This window comes from Rattus norvegicus, chromosome 10 (genome assembly GCF_036323735.1).
Source record: "Rattus norvegicus strain BN/NHsdMcwi chromosome 10, GRCr8, whole genome shotgun sequence".
Lineage (NCBI taxonomy): Eukaryota > Metazoa > Chordata > Mammalia > Rodentia > Muridae > Rattus > Rattus norvegicus.
The window spans coordinates 54,188,635-54,211,892 of NC_086028.1; the positions used below are offsets into that span (position 1 = coordinate 54,188,635).

The following is a 23,258-nucleotide window of genomic DNA, read 5'->3' on the forward strand; positions in this document are numbered from 1 at the left end:
CCAAGGTGGCCCAGAACTCGGAGAACTGCCTGCCTCCACCACACCCGGCTTCTAAGTGGGTTGTTGTAAAAATGTCTCATCTTTAGAAATATTTGCTGAAATACTTATAGCTGAAGAAACAGCCTTGGCTGGAGCTAGGTGAGGAGTGACGGGTGTCCACTAGTGGGCATGGATCTTTTTCCACTAGTTTGAAACTTCCCATTAACAAAGAGTAAGGTGTCACAGATCAGTTATGTGCTTAAAGGAATGCATCACCACGCCTGGCTACATATGTGCTAACAGATGTGTGGGCTTGTGTCATGGCACTTGTATGTAAGCCTTCAGACAACTGTGGAGAGTTGGTTTTTCCCTTTTACCATGTGAGTTCCAGGGATTGAACTCACGCCATGAGGCTTGATGGCTAATACCATTACCCAATAAGTCAGCGGTTCTCAACCTGTGGGTCATGACCCTCTAGGGGATGGTCAAATGACCCTTTCACAGGGGTCGCCTAAGACTGACAGGAAACAGACATTTACATTCTGATTTTCAACAGCAACAAAGTTAGTTATAAGATAGCAACCAAAGTCTTACAGGGAACTGTATCACAGGGTTATAGTATTACAGGGTTATAGTACTACAGGGTTATAGTATCAGAGGCTGGAAACCTTTGCACTAAGCCATCTTGCCCACTCAGGTTTAAAAAAAAAAACTTTTATAAATATTGGGGTTAATGGCATATACTACCATAAACAAAATATATGTTCTTCTACAGCATCAAAAGGAATGTTCACACGATGAAATGGCACTTAGGTCAGATCCTAGCATTTGGTAGCAGGCCACAATTTCCAGATAACTCTTAGCTACAGGAGTTCAAAGCCAGCCAGGACAACATACAGGTCTCAAATACAAACACAATCCTTAGAATCACTCATTAGGAAAAGTTTCCTTGCAAAGCAGTAAGGAGAACCATCTGCCTTCCCATCTCCAAATGTCTTCTTCTGTGGTGCTGAAGGAAGATCAAGTTCAGGAAACATACAACACTTACTGGGCAAGTGTTCCACCACTCAGATGGACACACAACCTGCAACCTGACCCCTATTCATTCACTATCACTATCTTTCTGGGGTGCTACTTCTGCAGAAGCACAAGAATGTTCCCTGAAATATTCAGAGATCCAACATGTTAGTCTGTTTTTTATAAGGAAACTCCTTTAATCGTGAGGTAGAGCTTCTTAGGGGGATACCTGAGTCTACTGTATTAAGTAGGAAGCAAGGGAGGAGGGAGGTGGCTGTCAGTAAAACCAGCTGCTACCAAAAGACATGACCTATGACTGCAGGATTATCAATTGATATAGCTGGGTGGGTAAGGAACCTTGCTATCCCTTTCAAGTTGTAACTAATCATAGACGTTTATTATTAAACTTTCCTTTGTTAACTGGAAAACACCTTTAAAATACCTTTTTTTTTTTTCTTTTTTTTTCGGAGCTGGGGACCGAACCCAGGGCTTTGTGCTTGCTAGGCAAGTGCTCTACCACGGAGCTAAATCCCCAACCCCTAAAATACCTTAATTTTTTATGTGAGACATAAATTACCCAGTACCTAGCTTGGTGGTACAAGCTGAGTAGTCGTTTATTATTTCAGTTGTGTTAAGACTATAAATTCCATTAGGGCAGTACCAGTGCCTGGCACCATCACTGATCCAGGAACAAGAAAAATGAATGGTCAGGCGGTAATGCCACACGCCTTTAATCCCAGCACATGGATCTGAGTGTAGGGCCAGCCTGGTCTACAGAGTAAGTTCCAGAACAGTCAGAGCTACACACACAAAAAAAGCCAGTCTTGAAAAGACTAAATCAAATCTCACAGTTTATTTATTATCAAATCCCAGCAACCACACGGTGGCTCACAACCATCTAAAATGGGATCTGATGCCCTCTTCTGGTGTGTCTGAAGATTTAATAAACAAATCTTTAAAAAAAAAATGAAACAACAAAATAAACAAACAAAAACAAAAACAAACTCCAGTAGCACAGGGCTCTGCTCTAGCTACTTTAAAGTGGCTGCTAAATTAGGAGAAGCAAGAATCAGGAATGTGACCTGAAGTAGGCACAGGTCAGCCCTTAAGCATGGCCAGAAGCAACAATTCCTAACAACTGGCAGAGCATGTCTGAAAAGGGATCCAGCAAGCTGCTCTTTTCTGATGAGAGCAGAGTTTTGGAGGGAGGGGCTGATGCACATCATTCCTAGACCCTAAGCCAACACCAAGCATCCTGGCACTCACCAGAGAGGCTGACGCTAAAAAATTGAGTTTAGGGCCAGCTTGGGCTATAGACTGAAAGCTGGTTTCACAAAGCCAAAGAAAAAGAAAGAGGACATAAAACCTCACTCCGAGCTCTAAGCAGGAAGATGAGGGATGACAAGGTGATGGTCACAGGGAAGCATTGCCAGTAAATGTTTGCCCAACACCCCAAAACTGTCAGCTGTCCTCGGAGCTTGCTTGCTGGAGATCCATGTTAAACTCAAGAACTGAAAGCAGCTCTTGCAGGGGCAAGGCTAAAACAACAATGCAGCTGACATCTTCCCAGCATTGTGGTTCTTGCTGTCTTAGACGCTTTGGGAAATCACATGGAGATACTACTGAAGGCAATGGGAAAGGCAAGACTCAGAGGGCGCGCTGTGGGCCAAGGTGGTCACGCAGCCTCCTCAGCAGCTGTCCTCCTGGGTCCAGTTCCGAGCATTGATGAAGAGCTGCAGCCACGGGGAGGTGGAAAGACCATCAAAGGGAGAGGGTCGCCATGCCCACTGCCAAAGCCTCACAGCCCGCTCAGGGTGTGGCATGAGTGCCAGATGGCGACCATCTGGGGAGCAGATGCCAGCTATGCCCCCTGGAGATCCATTGGGGTTCAAAGGGTACTGTTCTGTGGGGTTCCCATCATCATCTGCCCAGTGCAGAGGAACCAAGCCCTTGGCCTTGATCTTGGCTTGAAGTTCAGGAGAAGAAAATGCCATGTAACCTGGAAGTGAAGGAGAGGAGTGAAGGCCAAGTTCGTTCAGGTCCAGCCCCAGCCTGCACATCCCCCCTGCCTTCCTCAGCCTGACCTTCCCCATGAGCACTCCACACAGGCAGCACAGAGCCTTCCATCCCTCGAAGCATCAGGGCTGGCCCCGGCTCCACACGTACAGTGGCCCATCGGGACTCAAACCGCCCAGAGAGATTGTGACGGAGCAGGAGGCCTGGCTGTGCTGGCTGGGAGTCGTGGTCCGGCTCAACTTGGTCTTCATTGGGATCACTTCCCACCCAGCCCAGAAGAGCCAGCAGCTGACAGCCATTACACACGCCCAGGCTGAAGGTGTCTGGCCGCCTGCGGAAGCGGCCCAGCTCTTCCCTGGCCTGTGGATTGAAGGTCACTGCAGCTGCCCAACCTAGGAAGAACAGGTAAGCCAGGGTGAGATGTAAAAGGCCCAAGAAAAGCAGAAGCAGGGAGTGAAGGGAATTAACAGCCCTCTATTCTAGAGTCAGTTCTTCTCTTCAGACCCTGGGACAAACCCGAGGGAAGAAACAGCCTGATCTGCTTCAATCAGGCTGCACAGGGATCCATGAATTTCTTTATGCTAAGTCAAAATGTATACTTTTTTTAAAAAAATTTATTTTATTTATTTGTATATGAGTATACTGTGGCTGTCTTCAGACACACCAGAAGAGGGCATCAGGTCCCATTACAGATGGTTGTGAGCCACCATGTGGTTGCTGGGAATTGAACTCAGGACCTCTGGAAGAGCAGTCAGTGCTCTTAACCGCTGAGCCATCTCTCCAGCCCCAAAATGTATACTTTTAATGCTCTGTAGTTGTCTAAGATTCAACAGTAAGATGTCACACATGTAAATCCCAATACTTGAAAGGCTAAGATAACATGTCTTCCAAGGCTACTTTGAGTCTGAGCAGCTTACGCTTCATGAAATCGTATCTTATGAAAAAAAGGAAAAGAGTTCACACATAAAAAGCTTGACCTTTTGCCCTCTCTTGATCTAGTGCTGAACCATCTTTCCAGAGAACAGGACAATCTGATCAAGTTGAAGAGCAGCCAACTGTTCAGATGCACCATGCCCTCTCGGCTTCTATAGCTCTGGAAAGCCAGCCACCTCATTTCAGACATTCTCCTTCTGCTGGCCTTTGGTCCAGAGCACTCTGCCTGACTTTGTGGGGCAACAAGTCAGCCACAGCCTGGGCAGAAGAAGCCAAAGACATTTTACCAAAGAACGTGGAAATGGCAGATGCAGTAGTCTACACACTGACCTTTGGCAGAGCCCAGGACATCTGCGTAGCTGAAGCCACCCACAAAGGCCACACCACGGAACGTGTCCAGCCTGACGGCCCCAGAGCAGAGGTCCTGCATGGTCACATCCCACACCTAACACGACAGGGAGGAAACTGTTAGAGGAAGTACAGCCATGACAAAACCAGGATCTTCAGCTCTGCTAGGCACTGGGCTTACCTCAAAGCCAGCCAAGTGAAAAGCATCAGCCATCTCTCGGTCTCCATTGCTGCCCTCTTCACGCAAGATGGCAACTCGAGGGATGGGACCACCTGGAAGATGTGTCTCTGAGCAGAATGCTTCCTATCCACTCTAAAACCCCAGATACCTTCCTCAGGGCAGACCCAAGCACTCAAGCCTGTGTGTACACTCCCTTACCAGGTTTACAGGGCACAGAGGCCACAGGAAAGGTAGGCGGCAGGCAGTAGCTAGGTCCTATCCGTTCCTTCAGGCCCTGTTTCTCCTCTGTCACACAGCGTGGCTCTGCCTGCAGTAGGTCCAGCTGGAAACTTGTTTCCTCCCAGAGGGCTCTCAACTGCCCAACAGGCTCCTCTACAACCACAGTCCCATTCACTGACACTCGGACCTGCAGAGGAGAAACCGATGAGGGCTGGGAGAAAGTGAGGCCCCATGATGTTTTCAGTGTTATTTGCTGACAGGCTCACAGTAACACTACACTCTCCCTGGCTTCCTCACCATGGCCTGGGGTCCAGCCTCGCCAGTGTGGCCTAGTTCCAGACAGTGTAGGCCAGCACTCTGGTACCTCTGCAGTACTCCGGCTACATCTGCCTCCTGTACTTCCAACACCAGACCTGGCTCTTCTGCGAACAGCACAGGCAATGCTAGAACAGAGATGGGGTGAGTCAGGATGACTTGGAGGGGCTAGGACTCAGGTGGGATGGAGTCTGGGAGCTCATGGAAGTAGCACCAGGGACTATGAGAGGTCTTAGAAGGCCACAGTCTAGAACATGGAGATAGCAATGGAGGACTCAGCTAAGACTCGGGAGATGGGTTCAGAGATATCATTCTTTACATCAGAAGGTCTACAAGTAAAGGAGGCAGCCCAGGCCTTAGGCTGGAGCCAAGCAACTCACCATGGATCCCAGGGGCAGGTACATCTACCTCTATCCCACAATTCCCAGCAAAGGCCATCTCTAGAAGGCAGGTTACAAGCCCTCCATCGCTGACATCATGGCCTGAGCAAAGACGGCGATCTGGAGGAACACGGAAAAAGTTCAGCCGTCTCAGACCAAGCCTATTCCACAGCATCTGGAAAGTGAGTGTGAAAAGCGGCACTCACAGGAGCTTAGAGTCTGACCTGTAGGCACCTCACACTCACTTGTTCAGGAGGCAAGTGCCCCTCACATGTCTGCACCTATGTACCAGGGCCCCACTCACCTTTCAGCAGCCCCTGGGTGATATGAAAGGCACGCACGAGGTTCTCGGGAAGGTCTAGATCAGGAGGGTGTTCCCCGAGCTGAGAGAAACATTGGGCCAGAGCCGTTCCTCCCAGCCGGTGCTGCCCAGGGCTCAAAGGCACATAGAGCAAATGACCTAAGGAAGCAAAGAAGGGAACAGCAGTTCAAGACCCCGCCTCAAAGTGTTCCCATCACAACACACACAGTACACAGCAGTGCTAGAAAGCAGCGCGTGCAGCTCAGGGTTGAGATGAGAGGGACCAGGACTCATAATGTAGATCTCAAAGCAAGGAACAAGCTCAGAATATATACACAAGGAGGTGAAGCCATACCTTTTCCTCCAGGATGCTTGAGGTCTGGGGTCACAGTGGCTGTGATGTCTGGACAGACAGCATATGCTGAAATGACCAGTGACCCTACCAAGCAAGGAGAAATAAGACCAAGTGAGGTACCAGCCCAGGTCCATGGGTCCTTTTCCTTCTCACAAAGGCCTCATCCTTACCAGGAGCTGGCACGGTCTCAGTGCCGACCCGGGCAGCCATGCTGAGGGAGTCCTTGCCACCATCTACTGCCACACCCAGTGCTGCCATCACTGTCACCATAGCCTCACAGGCATCGGCTAGCCCTGCACCCTCACCCGGGAGCTTGGCTGCCCACATCCAGTTCCCACTGCACTTCACATCCTGAGAACATTGGGGATGAAAATATGACATTGGAGAGGTATGTGCCAAAAACAATAGGAAAGAGGGTGAGTGATTGATGGATGCAGAGGCCCAGAACTGCAGGACAAAGGCTATGGAGGACTCACTCGGAGATCAGTGACCAGAGCGAATACCAGGTTGGTGAGGGCCTCAGACACGGCTAGCCTGGCAGCAGCCTTGGGGTCCAGCAGGCTCTTGACTGGCTGCTCTCCCAGGGCTGTGGCGGCCCCTACAAGCTCCTGGTGACTCAGTGCTACAACAGCCACATCAGCCAGAGGAGTCTGCAGGGGCCCGACACACTGCTGTTGGGCAACAAGGCCACCCACAGAGCGATCCACCTATGGAACACAGATGCAATTAGCAACCGAGAAGAAGGCAAGGCTTAGCTGAGGGGTGGGTAGCCCTTGAACTGAAAGTAAGAACATACCGAAAGTGGGTGGGTAGCAGGGACAGTAGGCCATTGAGGGTGCTCTGCCCCCCTACCCCTTCATTCCCAGAGCCTAGGAAACCCCAATGCAGGAAGAGAGCCAGGATGAATGACAGGAAACAATGCAGAAGGCTAAAGCAGCCAAGTAGGGTACAAGGAGGACCTTGTTAGTGAGGTAGCGCTTGCTGGCCACAGCAGGCAGCCTTAGAACCCGTTCTAGAGCCTGGCCCACACTCAGGTCGGGGGGCAAGGCCAAAGGCTGCAGCACAGGGGGTTTTCTCTGGAGGAAGAACTCCTGAAATGGAAGTGGTCAAATGTAAGCACCTGGGAAGGACAGGGTACACTGTGTAACGAACAAAGGCAAAGGTAAATTAGTACGTCAGAAAGGTCACTGCAAAACATTCACCCGTGCTTGGCTCACATACCTTCTGAGGCATCTTTCCCAGAACCCAGTCAAGGTCCAGGTCCACAGGAGTTGGAGGTGTCGGGGGAGCATCTCCCTGGCCACTTTTTCCCATCAAGCATTCGCGGTCGTCCACTAGCACGATCTGCAGACCCCAGGGATAGCCCCCAGAGGAAATGAACATGGCAGGGAATGTGCCTAGAGATCAGGAAAAAGATGTCCCCACCCTGTCTGGCTTCCTTGGGGAGCTCCTCCTCTCTCCCAACCTTAACTCTTCCTAACTGCTCTTATGCGTGCTTTTCATTTTATCTCATTTGGCTACCCCGCCATTTCTCCCCCAAGCCCATGTACACAGACAGGTAGCCCAAGCCTGCCTACAGCATCTGCTCTGGATCACTGGGGCCAACTCACTCTCTTGTCTCCAGTGATTGTGCCCACAAAACAAGCTGGGCAGCGTTCCCGGGCACTGGCGCGACTCAGAAAGTCCCGGTCAGAGGGCCTCAGAAGAAGTGCATTTGACTCCTGGTACTCAGCCCCCCAGATTTCCAGTGCATTCAAGGTTGGATCACCCAGCTGCACAGACATGTAGGGAAGAAAAAATAGGGTCAATGAGTACTGCCTCGCCTCAGTGTCTAGGAATTGGGGAGGAGCCAGGCCTTGGGACAAGACTCCGCACCTGAAAGCGGCTGGTGTAAATGACAGCTCCCGCTGGCTCACTCAGCTCCTTTAGGACATTGCCTGTTGAGGGAATGGCAGGGAGAGGGGCAACCTAGTCGTGGTCAGTCCCAGGAAAACAAAGGAGTTTCTGGTCTCTAGAGTAGCCTAAGATTCTGCGTGTCCCTGGACGAGCTGCTGCTCTACACTTACTGTCTCGCCTCCCACAGCAGCAGCAGCCTCTACCCTCCGCCCAGGCTGTCCAGCATGTAGAAGGTGCAGCAGGGCCTAGTGGTTGGCTGCAAGCCCTTAGTGCTTCTCTCTAAAGCAAATCTGGTGAAGACCAAGTAGACCGAGTCCCTTGTCCTGACCTTGTCCTCACCATTGCCACCAGCACCCTGGTCATGGAGGCTGCATATGGGGTTTCCTCCTGGGGCCTCCACACAAGCCCGGATCACACGATTCATCTTCTGCTCCATTTCCGGATCTCCCCGCTGCACAGCTCCGAAGTCCAGGTCACTGGTGTTGTCTCCCTGAACCTGAGGAGGCACAGGGGATAGCTCGTCTTAGGGGGGCCTGAAAGCTCCACCAACCCTAGTACTCCACAAGCGGGCCCAGTGACATGAATTCTCACGCACCTGCACGGACGAAGCAGCTCCACCCCCAACTCCAATCCTGTAGACGGGACCCCCGACCTTCACAACCTCCATGCCTGCAAGAAAGGAAGGTTGGACCAGAACCAGAAGGCACGCAGAAGGCTGTTAAAAAGCAAGAGGCTGATGTGAGGGAACAGGACTACAACAGTCCACTCAGCAGAAGGGAGAGCAACCTCACAACCTGAGGAAGACATGTGACAATAATAAAAATGAGAGCACCACAGCGTTGAAAGAGGGCTCAGGGCTTAAAAACACTGGCTGCTCTTTCAGAAGACCTGGATTCAGTTCTCGGCCTCCCTCTTGTGGCTGTCCTATGCTAGAGAGGAAGCCAGCTGGATGCAGAGTAAGATGGTGGCTCTTACCTGGCTCTGGGGGTTCTTTGCCTACATGCTTGGCTTCCATGGACCCAATGCCCCCACTGAACATGATGGGCTTGATCCACTCACGTCTCTGACCATCTGGAAGCTGGAGACCCAAAGAGCGGGCAAATCCTAGTATGGAAGTGGAAAGAAGTTAAGTCTCACAGTGTTTGTAACACCAGCCCCTGGGTCTCACCACACCCACAAGTCCCTCTGGAGCCTCAGTTACTCACCAGCCAGCACTGGTTCTCCAAACTTGTTGCCATAGTCAGATGCTCCATTACTGGCCTCAATAGCAACTTCCAAAGGCCTGGCGAAGTTCCCAGGATACTGGAAGCTTGGATCCTCCCAGGGCAGATTATAACCTGAGATGGGAAGATAAGGTTCAACAGACTGTAAGAATGGAAGGCAAGGGCTAGAGGCATCAGTAATCCAGCATGTCTAGCATGCATAGGGCCCCAGATTTGATCTGCAGCACTAAGAGAAAGAAAGTGGACGATGGAGAACACATATCCAGAGAAGACACCGGGCCACTGAAGCCACCCTGTGGTGGCTTCCCATTTCCAAACTCTCTGCCTTTCCTTGTCTCGTGGTAGGACTGGGATTTATTTGTTTATTTTGTTTTATCTTTTTGAGACAGTTTCATTATGTACCCTTGCTGGCCTGGAACACACACAGATACCCATGCTTCTTGAGCGCTGGGATTAAAACCTTGTGCCACTACATAGTGTATTTATGCTACCTTTTTATCCTTTCGTGATGCTAGTTATTACCAGAGCCTTGCACATGCTGAGAAAGAACTCTACCACTCAGCCTAAAACCAGACTCTGCTTAAGTGCCCCCAACAAAGGCACGTGTGTGTGTGTGTGTTTGTGTTTGTGTGTGTGTGTGTGTGTGTGTGTGTGTGTGTGTGTGTGTGTGTGTGCGCGTGCCACCTAGTATGTGTTATGTGCTGGGAATCAAACTTGGGGGCTGGGGTGTTCTATATGAGTAGTAGATAATTTTAACTGCTAAGTTATCCTTCCAGCCCCTTCTTTTTTTTTCTTTTTTTCGGAGCTAGGGACGGAACCCAGGGCCTTGTGCTTGCTAGGCAAGCGCTCTACCACTGAGCTAAATCCCAACCCCTCAGCCCCTTCTTTTTTGTTTATTGGTTTCCAAGACATGATTTTCTCTGTGCAGCCTTGGCTGTCTTGGAACTTACTCTGTAGACGACTTGCTTGAGCTCAGAGATCCACCTGTCTCTACTTCCTGAGTACTGGGATTAAAGACGTGTGCCACCACGCCCAGCACCCCTTCTTTCTTAAAAAGGATTTTTATAATTTTCTAAAATGATTTGGATATGTGTTGAGTGTCTACAGAGACCAGATGTACAGGATCCCCACCTAGGACTAGTCATACAGGGACCTCTGTACCAACCAACCAACAAGGGAGCTGGGAACCAAACAGAAATCCTTGCAAGAGTAGCAGATTTAATTACTAAGCCATCTCTCCAGCCCATTGTGTAAATTTCCTTTTCCATCCCACAGAGATGCCCTTTAACTAGGAAGATAAACAACTGAAAATAGCTTCAGAAAGTATGAAACTGACCAGATCCACTAGGCCCCTCTCCAACAGAGTAAGCAATAAATAAAGAGTTCCTTGAATACTAACTGAGCCAAGCTGAAGAGTCTAAGGCCAGACCAGCTGCCTAGAAGAAACAGAAACCAGAGGAGCTGCCTGGAAATGGGTTGGACTAGAGCCACTTGGAAGGACACTGCAGCCTGCAGGCTGTGCCATATGCTTCAGTTTCCTAGCTTTTGTCACTCACATCACCCATGCTGAGGTGGGCCTTGGTAATGCAGCTGTCCCTGAGCCATTTCTGTTCCTGTCTGAAGCCCCTCAACCATATTCTTTATGAGTAACTCCAATAAAAATCACTGGTTCACCAAGTTCGACTATGGTGGTACCCACACTTCGGTCTGTTGTGGAGAGCAGATGTGTATGTTTTATCTCCTCAGGAAAAGTTCTGTCACGGACAGCCCCTTAGTCTCTTAAGGTTTTCTAAAAAACTGGATTTAGTGGACAAGCACTGATCATAAGATAACCCAGTCGCATGGTTTTTACTAAGTGAATGATGGTTTCTAAAGAAAATTCTAAGTCTTCAAAGCCAGTCTGGCCACCTCCAACTTCCCCTATTATATATACTGCTCATGTTCAGTCAGTGTGGTATTACTCTGAAGCTCTCCCTCCCAGGAAAAGATACCCAGATGACCTTGGATCTAAGAGCTGTAAGTATTGGTACCTGCCAGGACAGAGAATCTGGAAGGAGATGTGGGTAGAGAAAAAGATACCTGGGATATGCAGGTTCCCAAAGCAATAGCCAGCAGTGCCAGCCACCACGTGGGCTCCACGGCCTGTACACTGGACATCTCTGATGCGGCCACCTGTGCCTGTGGTTGCACCGCTGAAGGGCGCCACTCCTGCAGAGAAAAGCAAAGGAGATTATACAGAGATAAAACCATTCCCAATAACCTCCATGGACCTAAGAACAATTGAGGCTCAGCCCTGAGGCCTGGGACCTAGCTCACCGGTGGGGAAGTTATGTGTCTCTGCTGTGAAGACAACATGTCTAAGCCCCCGCTGTTGCCGGAAGCAGCTTGGTCGTGTAGAGTCCTCAGGCCGCAGGAATCGGACTTCCTTCCCTTGGATTGCACTGAGAACACAGTCATTTTATACCCTATTTTCCCCAAGAACCATGCCAGTCCCACCAGGGTCCAAGGCCTCCCTTGTCTCCACCCAAGATCCTTGCAGCCCAGGGCACAGCCAACCTGCTGTTGTCACAGAACTTGAGGACATTGTTAGGGTTGGAGGATGACTGAGTGCTCATGATGGATTCAAAGAGGGAACGTGCTAGCTTCTTCCCGTCCACATGGAGCTGGCCCTTGAAGAACCAATGTCGGCTGTGCTCACTGCCGGAGAGATGTGGGGAAGGGAAGGTACATGGTCATCTCAGTGCTGTGTCTTCCCAATGGCATTCCACAGCATCACAGTCAATTCATACTTAGGACAGAAAGGCATCAGGTATTCTGCCACTGTGGCTTGTCCAGAAGCAAAGTAAGGGAAAAGCAAGATTTAACAGTAGACTCCCATAGGGTAGGAGGCCTGCATCAAGAGATGCAGGGAGAGCACTTGTGGTCTTCCCTTCTGACTGCAAAGGCCAAGGCAGCAGACAACAGTATTCCTCCTCACCTATTGGACTGAGCCAAGTCAAAGACCTCCACTGTACTGGGGTTTCGCTGCAGCTCTTGAAAGCGCTTGGTGTAGAAATCGAGGTCCCAGGAGTCAAGAGCCAAACCTAGGAGACAAACCCTAGAAGAGCTGACAACATGTTCCAGGCTGCCACGGTCCATGTCTCAGTGGTCCTGCTGAACTAGGTCAGGCCTTCCCCTCATCCTCCAAGGACTCCTGCTCACCTAGCTCCTGGTTGGCCTTCTCCAGGGCAGGCCGACCCTCGGCTAGGATGTTGATGGAGTCCTTGAGTGGGGCTGGGATGCTCTGAGGAGAGAAGCTCTGAATGGGGTCAGGGTAGTGCTGCTCTGTCATCCGGTCATGCAAGGCAGCCAGAGAAATGGCTTCCATTTCAGCTGTAGGCTGCTTGGCAAACTGGTGGAAAGATAAAGTCATAAGAAAACAAAAAGACAAGGTTGAAGAACAGAGAGAAAGGATTCACTCTGAACCTCCAAGTTATTCACCTTACCACTACCACATAGCAGCGCTTTTCCATGCTTGTGCAGATATCAAGGCCAGGGTTTTATATACTAGGTAAATCCCACCACTGAGCTATCCATACTCAGACCCATAGAGCATCTCTGTTCAGACTAAAAGGATGCACAGATAAAGTCTGGCAGTCAGGCTGGCCCATTCTTCCTTCAACCAGGAACCTTCAAGGAGCAAACAACCCAACTACCTGAGCACACATGACAGGCCGAAAGCCAAGAAGAGCTTCCCGTGTTTCTCCCATGACTCTGCAGGAGTTTAGGAGCTAATCTCCAGTCCACTTGCTAATCTTGATCTCCCACCACAGTGCCAACACCTCACCGAAAGCCGGTAGCGCCGGGTGGTCTCTACCCGATCCACAGCTCTCAGCCCAGCAGCCTGGCACACAGAAACAATGTTGGTCGATGCTGGAGTAGAGAAATTCAGCCTGAGGAAAGAGTTAGATGGTTACGTCTGAGGGCCTTGGAAAAAACCAGTTGGGAAGGTGGATCTTGCCCGTTGCTATCTACCTAATACACTACTGGGTGCCGAGGAGACCCGCATTCAAAAATTAAGCAGAGGCTGAAGAGATGGCTCCAAGTTTGGTTCCTCGTACCCATGTCAGGCTCACAACTGCCTGAAACTCTAGCTCTCGGGGATCCGATGCCTCTAGCCTCCATAGCACTACACTCAGGTGCAGACCCATACAGAAACCCAGGATGGGAAACTTAGCGACATCATGTTTTGAAAGAAAGGTTGTCCAGTGGTGTAGTGCTTACTCTGCATGCATTAAGTTCTACGGTCAATGGAAAGGGGAATGGAAAGGAACTAGTGCAGTTTCAAGTTCTCAGAGTGTAAGCTGCTGTCTCTTTTTTTTTTTTTTTGGTTCTTTTTTTTTTTTTTTTTTTACTTTTTTTTTTTTTTTTTTTTGGTTCTTTTTTTTTTTTTTTTTCGGAGCTGGGGACCGAACCCAGGGCCTTGCGCTTCTTAGGCAAGCGCTCTACCACTGAGCTAAATCCCCAACCCCTAAGCTGCTGTCTCTAGAACAGACTTGGAGCCTGTTCAGTTTTCAGGACATTTGCCCACACAGGGAGAATATTCTCATGACTCCTAGGCAGAGAGAAGGATGGAACAAAGGAAATCTGTCAAAGACTAAAAGGGAAAGGAATGGAATTGAGGGGCGGGTAGGGAGGCATGTCTGGGAAGTGGGAACAAGCTGCCCAGGTAGATACCTGACACGTACCTGGGTCCCACCTCCAGCAACAAATCATTGGAGCCAGGGACCAGCCAGGACTCCCGAGCAACATCATCCTGCAACAAAGGGCAGCCAAACAGCCATAGCAACTTCTTCATCTCCTCTGCCCATGGAAGGGTCTCGGCTGTAGAGACAGGAAGAGGGCACCTCAAGATACTGCCTCAGGTACCAGATCGCCTCTTTTAAGAAACCAATTCCTAGTCTCAGCGCTATGGCAAGAGGAACAGGAGGATCTCTTTGAGTTCTAGGCCAGCTTGGTCTATATTTCGAGTAGCTGGTGCTACAACAGAGAGATCTATCTCAAGTTAAAAGCAAAACAACAAAGGCAGAATCCAACACGCAGAGGCTGAGACAAACCCAGAAGTTATGGCCGCTCTTCCAGAGGACCTGGATTCAATTTCCAGTACCCACTTGGTGGCTTACAACCATCTGTAACTCCAGTTCCAGGGGATCTTCTGGCCTCTGTACACATGGTACACAAACATGCAGGTAAAACACACATACACCCAATGTACCTCAGCCAAGTCTGACAACACGAACCCGATCCCGATCCCCAGGAAACCACATGGTGGAAAATTTAAACCCAGCATCTGGCCCCACCTGCCCAGTGCACATTGTAGCATAGCTCAGTCTCCACATTCTGAAGGGTTGGCAATTTCTCTTGTAGTCTCCTAAGAACATGCCCAGATGCTGCCCCCTCATGGCCAGAGGGGCGGACATAAAAGTGAAGGACAGGGGCCATTTTTGCAGATGTCCTTCTAGAGATGAATTAGGTTCCTAAAAAAAATAGCATTAGTTGATTTTAAGTTTCATGGCCAGCCCAGACAGTGGAGATAGAGAAGGGAGACATTACAGGGGGATTCAGGAAAACAGTAACCAGAACCTGGTGCTTTTTAACTAATCCTGAAAAATGTAGGCTCTTCAGACTGGGATGGGATGATTTAGCAGTACAGCCATGGGCACAACCTCCAGGCATGAACACACACACACACACACACACACACACACACACACACACACACACACAAAGGCATTCACAGCGTGGGGGTGAGGCATATAAGCACTTCCTTTGGCCCAGGCAAGGTCTTAAGAATGCTACCATGAACAAATAAATTATACAATTTCAGCTCAGTGTGGTTAACATTAAGGGATAGGAACGCCAACCTGATAGGAAGAACTTCCTAGGATAAATGTCACCTGTCATGAACTGAACGTTTTTTATCCCCTGCTGACATTCAATATGACAATGTTTGAAAAGGGGTCTCTGGGAGTATTAGGGTGGTAAGGATGACCTCACCCTTATGAATGGAATTAGTCCCTAAGATTAGTTAGATCTCTTCTACCAGGCACAAATACAAGGCCAGAGGTGTGAAATCTGAAAAGTGTTTACAAGAAAATGACTGTAAGAAGGAACCAAACTGAAGTCATTTTGAATAAAACTTCCATTTTGAGTAGGGGTCAAATAAAATTTAAGTTCTCAAGACCTTCCTGGGTAACTGACAACCTGCTTGGCAGAGAGAGACACATCCACGGATAAATGATATCCTGGTTGGCAAGTTGAAACATAAAACGCTTATGCAAGTCACCCTGCCACAGTTGAATAACCCAACCAATGAGAACAGATAAGTGTACCACAAAGACACGTTCCTAAATCCTGACTAGTGGGATAAGTTGGCACAGATATTTGTGGATTTCAGGCTTAAAAACTCTGTACATTCTGGTTCGGGGTCATATCAGCTCCAGAGTCTGCATCCCTGATGGATCAGTAGTGCCTGAGTGCAGTAAAATTTTGTCATCTGCTTAAATACTTTCTAAGATGTTCAAAGACACAGTCAGCTCCAAAGTTTGTGCTGGTGTCCCTGACTGGTCACTTCAAATAAAGATCTTGCCCTGTTGGACTCTTGTGACCGCTTGGGTTGCTCTGGATGTTTGGACACCAAAATGACCATGCTGACCCTTTGACCTCAAACACCCAACCTCCAGAACTATGAGAAGTCCTGTTATTAATGACGTACAGTCTATGGTACTTTGTTAGATCACTTATCTGAGGCACAAATCTGGAGGATGAGAATGAACTAGACCTGGCTGGTGACCCTGAGTATCAGGCCCTGCTTCACTGTTTTCAAAATACCCAAAGCCTGATAAAATCCGTACCAATTTCTGACTCCTTGTTTCACAGCAGGAGCATGCCTTTGCTCACCAACTCTGGGACGTCCTCACTGCCAGTGCTCACACCTCCCTTCCAGAAAGCTCCCTCAGAGCTCAGGGCTATCAGCCCACACACAGGCCACACACGGAGCAGCCCACAGATGTGCACTGCCTCTTCCAGGGGAGGCAGGAGGGAAGGAAATTTTACTTCACATTTCTACTTGTATGACTCCAACTTGACTCATTCAAAGCTCAATGTTGCTGGGCAATGCTGGCACATACCTTTAATCCCAGCACTCTGGAGGCAGAGGCAGGAGGATCTCTGAGTTCAAAGCTAGCCTGGTCAATATAGTGAACTCCAGACCAGTCAATGCGACACAGTTTTTGTTTTGTTTTGTTTTTTTTTTTGTTCTTTTTTTCAGAGCTGGGGACCGAACCCAGGGCCTTGTACTTCCTAGGCAAGCGCTCTACCACTGAGCTAAATCCCCAACCCCACTACACAGTTTATATATAAATTACTCCACAGGCCAGTGAGATGGAACCCACTTAATGGAAGAAGACAGCTAACTTTCACAGATTGTTCTGTCTTCAAATGTTTGGAGAGCTCAGATACAGGCTGAATACTTAGTGTGCTAAGATGATGGACCTGATCACAGATTGGTGACAAAAATCTTTATAACAAAACTGAATTCTTTTAGTATACTGTTCAAGACCAGTACTGTGCAGCTGTCGATCCAGAGGTTACTTAACTGGTCTTACAAGCCCTCTCGGCAGCAAGTGATTCAATTCATTTTCTACTTCTTCACTCTCCTCTCGTGGCTTTAAGGACACCAAGATTCTTCTGAAGCTCTTTCCCTAGCTGAGCCTGAGTCACTCGAGCTGACTCCTATTCTCTTGCTCAGCCTCTAGCTGTTAGGTGCCCAGGATTCTGCCTTTATTTCTTCTTCCTTTGTGTGAAGTGGTTTCATCCAGTCTGGTGCTTTAAAGACTACCTAGTAAAACCAGCCAATTAAACTGCCACCATTCAACTGCTGTTGATTTAAAATGCCAATTTGAACACTAATTCAAACTAATATTTGCCAAAATATTCTATAACTTTTCCCAACAGTGAATCTCTAAAACTCCAGATTAGTATACCTAAATACCATCACATCTACACATAAGGGTGTCATACATATCATGTCAACAAGGGCTGAATATTTAACTCAAAATATTTGTCTAGTATTCATGAAGCCCTGGGCCGGTTTGACTTCCAGGACCATATAAACTGGGCAAAGTGGTACATAGACCTGTAATCCCAGCACACAGAATGTGGAGGCAGGAGGATCCTGTGCCCAGCGTTGTCCTCAGCTACACAGTAAGTTTGAGACTAGCCTAGACTTATATGAGACTTCTTTCTTCTTCCCTTTTTCTTCTTTCAAGAGGCATAGTTACTGAATTCATGGGAAGGGTGCTGGAAGCTAGGCAGCAATTGTAGTACCCCCTACCCCCCAGACCCCCATCAGACAGATTTGCTATGCCTCTCTCCCATCACAGGGAACAGGATTACCATCCTAACAGTTGCTCGACTGAATGCCCAGGCATAGGATCCAGTGATAAAGCACTTGCCTAGCACGTGCAAGGCCTGAGGTTCAATCCCCAGACTAGAAAAAGTAAAAGTAAGTTAATCCCCCGACCTTAACTGCTCTTCTCCCTCAGCCTCTCCATATTACCAATCCACACAAATGTTAAAATGCTTGCCTTTTCAGGTCTACTACCTCGTTGAGTCCAAGTCACCATGATCATTCATTTGGACTGATCAATGTATTGTTTTCTTTGCTGCTATTCTTTGTTTTATGAGAAAGTCAGGTTATCATATAGCCCAGGCTGGCCTGGAAATCACTCTTCTTGCCACTGCCTTTAATGGTGGGCTTAGGGGCATCACCACACCCAGTTGCATTGAATTCTTCAATGGTCTGATTCCACTACTGCACAACTACATCCTATTTGCCCTAAGATAGTGTAAAGATCATCACTTCTAGACTGGTGAGATGGCTTAATGGGTAAGCACCTATCGCTGCCAGGTATGGTGGTGCAGGCCCCAAACCCCAGAAGGTGAATTTCCAGGATTTATATAGTCCCAAGCCAACCAGCGCTGTATGAGACCCTGTTTCAAAACAAACAAACAAACAAACAAAAAACCCCAACCAACTAAACAAGTTATTATTAAATGAACTCTCTATTCCCATCGTACCCCAGTTCCTCCAATCCCAATACACACTCAGTCTTTAAAAAAAACTAAAAGAAAGAGCAAAGCGAGTGTGAATGAATGAATAGGACCGTGAGAGGAGGCTATTTTAGTCTGGTCGTCCACCTACACCTAGTGTCTGCAGATCACGCGCTCCAGAAGGATGCTCTACCTAAGGCACGAGGCTCCAGCTGGACCCAGCCGGGCCTGACGGGGAAAACGACACGGCCTGGATTCGGTTTGAATGTGTGAGCAATGGAACCACACCAGGGAGCGAACTCAGGTAAGAACCCGCCAAGTTTTACTCACGTGAAGCCGTTCACGCCGTGCCTGACTCCACGACTTGGCGCGCTGTTGCGTCATCCATGAGCGCCACCGCCAAAGACTAGATTTGCGCGGGTCGGAACGACCACGCCCCTACTGTGGGCGGTGCCGCCGCTCCCCGCTGTGGGTTGGGGCAGTTAGTCACAAACGTGAACTGGAGAGGTCTAATCCTGTAATCCCAGCGCTTGGAGGCCGGAGCAGTAACAGGAGGTTCTTTGAGTTCTAGATTAGTCTGGTTTACATAGCGAGTTTTAGGCCAGTTAAGGATGTACAGTGAAACACTGTCAAAGAAACAAAACAAAAAAGTCTCAAAAAAGAAAAACGCCTCGAATTTGAAATATCATTTGAGAAAATGTTATTTCATTGATTGAGAAATGCCTTACAGCTGGATCTCATGGAGGCATTTCCTCCAAGGAATGTAACAGTCTCAGACTCACGTGAAATCTAGGGGAAAGTACCCCTGAAAGCCCCTTTTTAAAAAAACGAAAACAAAAACAAAAACAAAGCACTGACTGCTCTTCCAGAGGTCCTGAGTTCAAATCCCAGCAACCACATGGTGGCTGACAGCCATCTGTAATGGGGTCCGATGCCCTCTTCTGGTGTGTCTGAAGATAGCTACAGTGTTCTCATATACAAAATAAAAACAAAAACAAAAAGCAGAGTTCTTTGTGTAGCTTTGGTTGTCCTAGAACTAGCTCTGTAGACCAGGATGGCCTCCAACTCACAGAGACTCGAGACTAGGACTATAGGCCTGAGCAACCAACTGCGCCCCCTCACAAAACAGCTTAATACAACACAGCCTGCCTAAGACCTGTAACACAAGAAACAAGAGACAATGTTTAAACAGATTTTGGAAATGAAACTTAGATTCCTTTTTTATTTTTAAAGATTTATGTATGTATATAAGCACAGTGTAGCTGTCTTCAGACACACCTGAAGAGGGCAACAGATCTCATTACAGATGGTTGTGAGCCACCATGTGGTTGCTGGGAATTGAACTCAGGACCTCCGGAAGAGCAGTCGGAGCTCTTAACCGCTGAGCCATCTCTCCAACACCTCCTTTCTTTCTTTTCTTTTTTTTTTTAAATATTTATTTAATGTATATGAGTACACTGTAGCTATCTTCAGACACACCAGAAGAGGGCATCAGATCCCATTACAGATGGTTGTGAGCCACCATGTGGTTGCTGGGAATTGAACTCAGGACCTCTGGAAGAGCAGTCAGAGCTCTTAACCACTGAGCCATCTCTCCAGCCCTCCTTTCTTTATTAAGCTGGTAAATTTATTTATATTGCTCTGTCTTCTGACAGTAAAGACTATATATATATGGAAAGGCTATAGGCATATATATATTTTTTTAATAAAGAAGACTTTTTACATGATAAAATTCTGCCCAGGCATGGTGTCTCACTCCTGTAAACACTTGGGAAGTAGAGGCAGGACGATCAGAAATTCAATGTCATTCTTACCTGGACTACATGAAGCCTCCCCCAACCCCCTGCCCCGAAAAAAACAAAACAAAACCTAAAACAAACCAAATAAAAGTTTAAAAACTGGAAGGAAAAAGGTTTTGTCCGGAAGTAAAATGACTATATTTTACTAAATGAAAAAGGAACAGCAAGGACAAAATAAAAAAGTGTAAACATGTTGCAAGATGTTTGTGGATGGCAAAACTTAGAGCTAGTAAGTGTGATGGTGAAAGCTGTTAAAAATCCTGTGGGTGGCACTATATCAGTGGGTGAGAGGGCTTGGTGTAGGACTATCTGTGTGAGCTAGTGCACTGCACCTGGATGCAGGTGCTCCCAGCTCTCAGAGGCCAGATTCTCTGGAGCTGGAGTTACAGACACTTGTGAGCCACTGGATGAGGGTGCTGAGAACTGACTTGGGTCCTCTGTAAGAGGTACCTGCTGTGCTCTTAAGTGCCAAAATGGTATCTTAAAACACAAAAGGAAACAAACACAATAGCCAGCTCTGGTTCATTATTGGCTCAGGCCCAGATTCTTAGCATGGCCAAGGCCCTGTTTTTTGTTTTTTGTTTTTTTGTTTTTTTTTTGTTTTTCCAGAGCTGGGGACTGAACCCAGGGCCTTGCACTTGCTAGGCAAGCACTCTACCACTGAGCTAAATCCCCAACCCCCTCAGGGTTATTGGCTCAGGGCCCAGATTCTTTACGGGATAAAGCAAAGGACCAGTCTTATCTGAGTGGAGGTCCTTGAAAGGTAAAGGAATTCCTCAAGCTGCTTCAGACAGCAGCTTGGTGCTTTGCTTCTTTCTACCCCTGCTTGCTTCTGACCTGTTCCACCAACGTTAAAGTAACCTGAAATTTAAACCATACCAACAGGATGGTGGGAGAGGACGCAGTCCAATCCATCATTTCCATCTACAAATCCTCAAAGGTGAATCCCAGGTTACAGGGCACATTGTCATTGATAAAGCTGCTAGCGTTGTTTCATGCCTGCCAGCCATCCCATATTGCTGACACAAAAGCAGCTTGACCATAGACACAGAAAGGTAGTTTGGCTCACAGCAAGGTCAAGTTAATCATATATTCTGAGGCTTATTAATTTTTTAAAAGAATTATTTATTTTATGTATACGAGTACACTGTAGCTGTCTTCACACACACCAGAAGAGGGCATCGGAACCCATTACAGATGGTTGTGAACCACCATGTTGCTGGGATTTGAACTCAGGACCTCTGGAAGGGCAGTCAGTGCTCTTAACCGCTGAGCCATCTTCAGCAGCCCTGAGACATTTTAATAATAATAATAATAATAATAATAATAATAATAATAATAATATTATTAGACATTCCCCAACTGTACCCTTCACTCAGGACCCATCAAAATAGAGGCTGTGTCTAAACGACTTGGAAAAAGGCTGGCCACCCTGCAGCCCTCCCTACAGCCGCATATGAAGTCATTGCGTTTCTCCCCCCATTACCTCTCCCCAACCCCGCATATAAGCTGTGTTGCATTTCATTTTATAAAACACGATGTCGCCACGGCCTGCGCTCCGGGCTTAGCTCGGAGATCGGCTGCTGCCATTCCCACTCCCGAATTAGCTCTGTCAACAGCCTACTGACGTCTTTCCTGGGAGCTATGATCACTACCCCAGCCCCTCCCACTTAGCTTCACCAAGGTACGGGCTTGGCTTCCCTTTCTCTGCCCAGCTTTGCTCCGAGGAAGAAAAACATTGATTGTTTTATTATCTTAGAACTAACCAGATAACACAATTGGTGGGCAAAGAATCTCTTGCCCTAACCTTATCAGCTAGCCTACATTAGTGGTGGAGGCCGAGGGTTTTAGCCTCCACAAGACCTTACTGGTTGTTGTGTCCTTCTTGTTCCAAAGTCTGGTGGAAACTCTCTTCTTTTGGTGTCTGATACTTTAATGGGACTCGGAAGTCCCACCTTCGCCCAGCAATTGGCTTCTACTTTTTTTTTTATTGACCAAACCAAGAACCAATTAGGGAGTCAGATTTGTGTATCAGCTCCTCCCTCTACAAAGCTGTAGCTTTAGGTTGTAGCTTACAGCTCCGGAGTCTGATTAATCTATCTTGGTGTGTGTTCAATAAACCAGCTCTATTTAACTGAGATAGGGGTTTGAGTGGTTTGGGCAGCAGTTCCCAGACCCTAACAGGATAAATGAAGTGGTTCTAACAGTGACAGGGAAATGCTGAAAGCAAAAGGAATGGTTAATTTTGACCTCTTGGGATCGAGTCTGGAGAACTGCTAGTATTCTGCCAGCTTAGGAAGCAGGAGGGAGAACAAGTCTAGCAGAGGTACCCATTCCATTCCCAGTTTGCTCAGTAGCTGGTGATTGGAAGACACTCTGCAACATCACTCAAGGAAAAAAAAAAAGAAAAAAGAAAAAGGAATGGTTAATTTTGATAGGTGTTTTAATAAAGGAGGCTGGTGCAATTGTAAAAGAGGCTTTAATATTAGGGGGAGGGATTTCCTGTATTGGAGAAAAGAGGGGAAAAAACCGCACCTCTGACATAATAAGGGAAATAGTTGGGATGAAACATTTAGTTTAAGTTCCACGTTTTTGTGAGTTTTAGACTGACCTTGAATCCCTGATCTTCTTGTCTCCACCTCCCAAGTGCTGATTGTGGAGCTACACCGTCATCTCTGGCTCTCGTTCTTAGATTCTTTCACTGTATCACTAAGCTGTCCTTGAACTAATCCTTCTAGGTGGCTGAAACTACCACCACACTGGCTCCAAACATTTCTTTTCTTTTAAAGATTTATTATATATAAGTACACTATAGCTGTCTTCAGACACACCACATCAGATCTTATTACAGATGGGATTTGAACTCAGGACCTCTGGAAGGAGTCAGTGCTCTTAACCATTGAACCATCTGTCCTTTTTTTTTTTTTTTTGTTAAGATTTATTTATGTTTATGAGTGCTCTATTTGCATGAACTCCCGATGGTCAAAAGAGGGCATTAGTTCCCATTACCGTGTGGTTACTGTGGTTACTGTGGTTACTGTGGTTACTGTGGTTACTGTGGTTACTGTGGTTACTGTGGTTACTGGGAATTGAACTCAGGGCCTCTGGAAGAGCAGCCAGTACTCTTAACCACTGAGTCATCTCTCCAGCAATATTTCTTTTACAAAGAACTTATGAGCCTATTCTGGTCATACAGCCTATAA

The 23,258-nt window shown here is 47.7% G+C and overlaps 1 protein-coding gene and 1 non-coding gene across 8 annotated transcripts; one reads left to right on the forward strand and one right to left on the reverse strand.

Moving 5' to 3' along the window:
* Positions 1-522: 522 nt before the first annotated feature.
* Pfas (phosphoribosylformylglycinamidine synthase) lies at positions 523-22,051 on the reverse strand. 7 transcript variants are annotated; one of them, XM_006246610.5, is made up of 29 exons: positions 21,924-22,050; positions 18,587-18,882; positions 14,503-14,679; positions 13,891-14,026; positions 12,990-13,095; positions 12,365-12,554; positions 12,141-12,246; positions 11,720-11,860; positions 11,480-11,604; positions 11,243-11,371; positions 9,146-9,277; positions 8,916-9,044; positions 8,536-8,609; positions 8,280-8,436; positions 7,920-7,981; positions 7,655-7,816; positions 7,266-7,388; positions 7,004-7,135; positions 6,521-6,751; positions 6,215-6,395; positions 6,045-6,128; positions 5,693-5,848; positions 5,389-5,508; positions 4,991-5,136; positions 4,673-4,880; positions 4,475-4,566; positions 4,276-4,390; positions 3,081-3,404; positions 1,586-2,995 (listed from the first exon to the last, which is right to left on the reverse strand). In XM_006246610.5, the coding sequence occupies exons 3-29, from the start codon at positions 14,642-14,644 to the stop codon at positions 2,685-2,687; spliced, it is 4,014 nt and encodes a 1,337-aa protein (XP_006246672.1). In that variant the 5' UTR covers positions 14,645-14,679; positions 18,587-18,882; positions 21,924-22,050; the 3' UTR covers positions 1,586-2,684. The 7 variants fall into 7 exon arrangements, with proteins under 7 accessions (NP_001382026.1, XP_006246672.1, XP_063124702.1 ...); XM_063268632.1 differs by having other exon boundaries at positions 18,587-21,344; positions 21,924-21,958; XM_063268633.1 differs by lacking the exon at positions 21,924-22,050 and adding an exon at positions 21,863-21,880.
* Positions 22,052-22,302: 251 nt separating this feature from the next.
* On the forward strand, positions 22,303-22,442 carry LOC120095420 (small nucleolar RNA SNORA7). Its single transcript, XR_005490892.1, has one exon. It is a non-coding gene; the product is annotated as a small nucleolar RNA SNORA7 (small nucleolar RNA).
* Positions 22,443-23,258: the final 816 nt, after the last annotated feature.

What these genes read in the sequence shown, in the direction of transcription:
- Pfas (NM_001395097.1), bottom strand. Translation starts at nt 14,644, where the DNA reads ATGGCCCCTGTCCTTCACTTTTATGTCCGCCCCTCTGGCCATGAGGGG. An exon ending in GACACATAACTTCCCCACCG is followed by an intron (nt 11,372 to 11,479) that starts GTGAGCTAGGTC and finishes TTTTCTCTGCAG; the next exon opens with GAGTGGCGCCCTTCAGCGGT. An exon ending in CAATCACTGGAGACAAGAGA is followed by an intron (nt 7,389 to 7,654) that starts GTGAGTTGGCCC and finishes TGGGGTCTGCAG; the next exon opens with ATCGTGCTAGTGGACGACCG.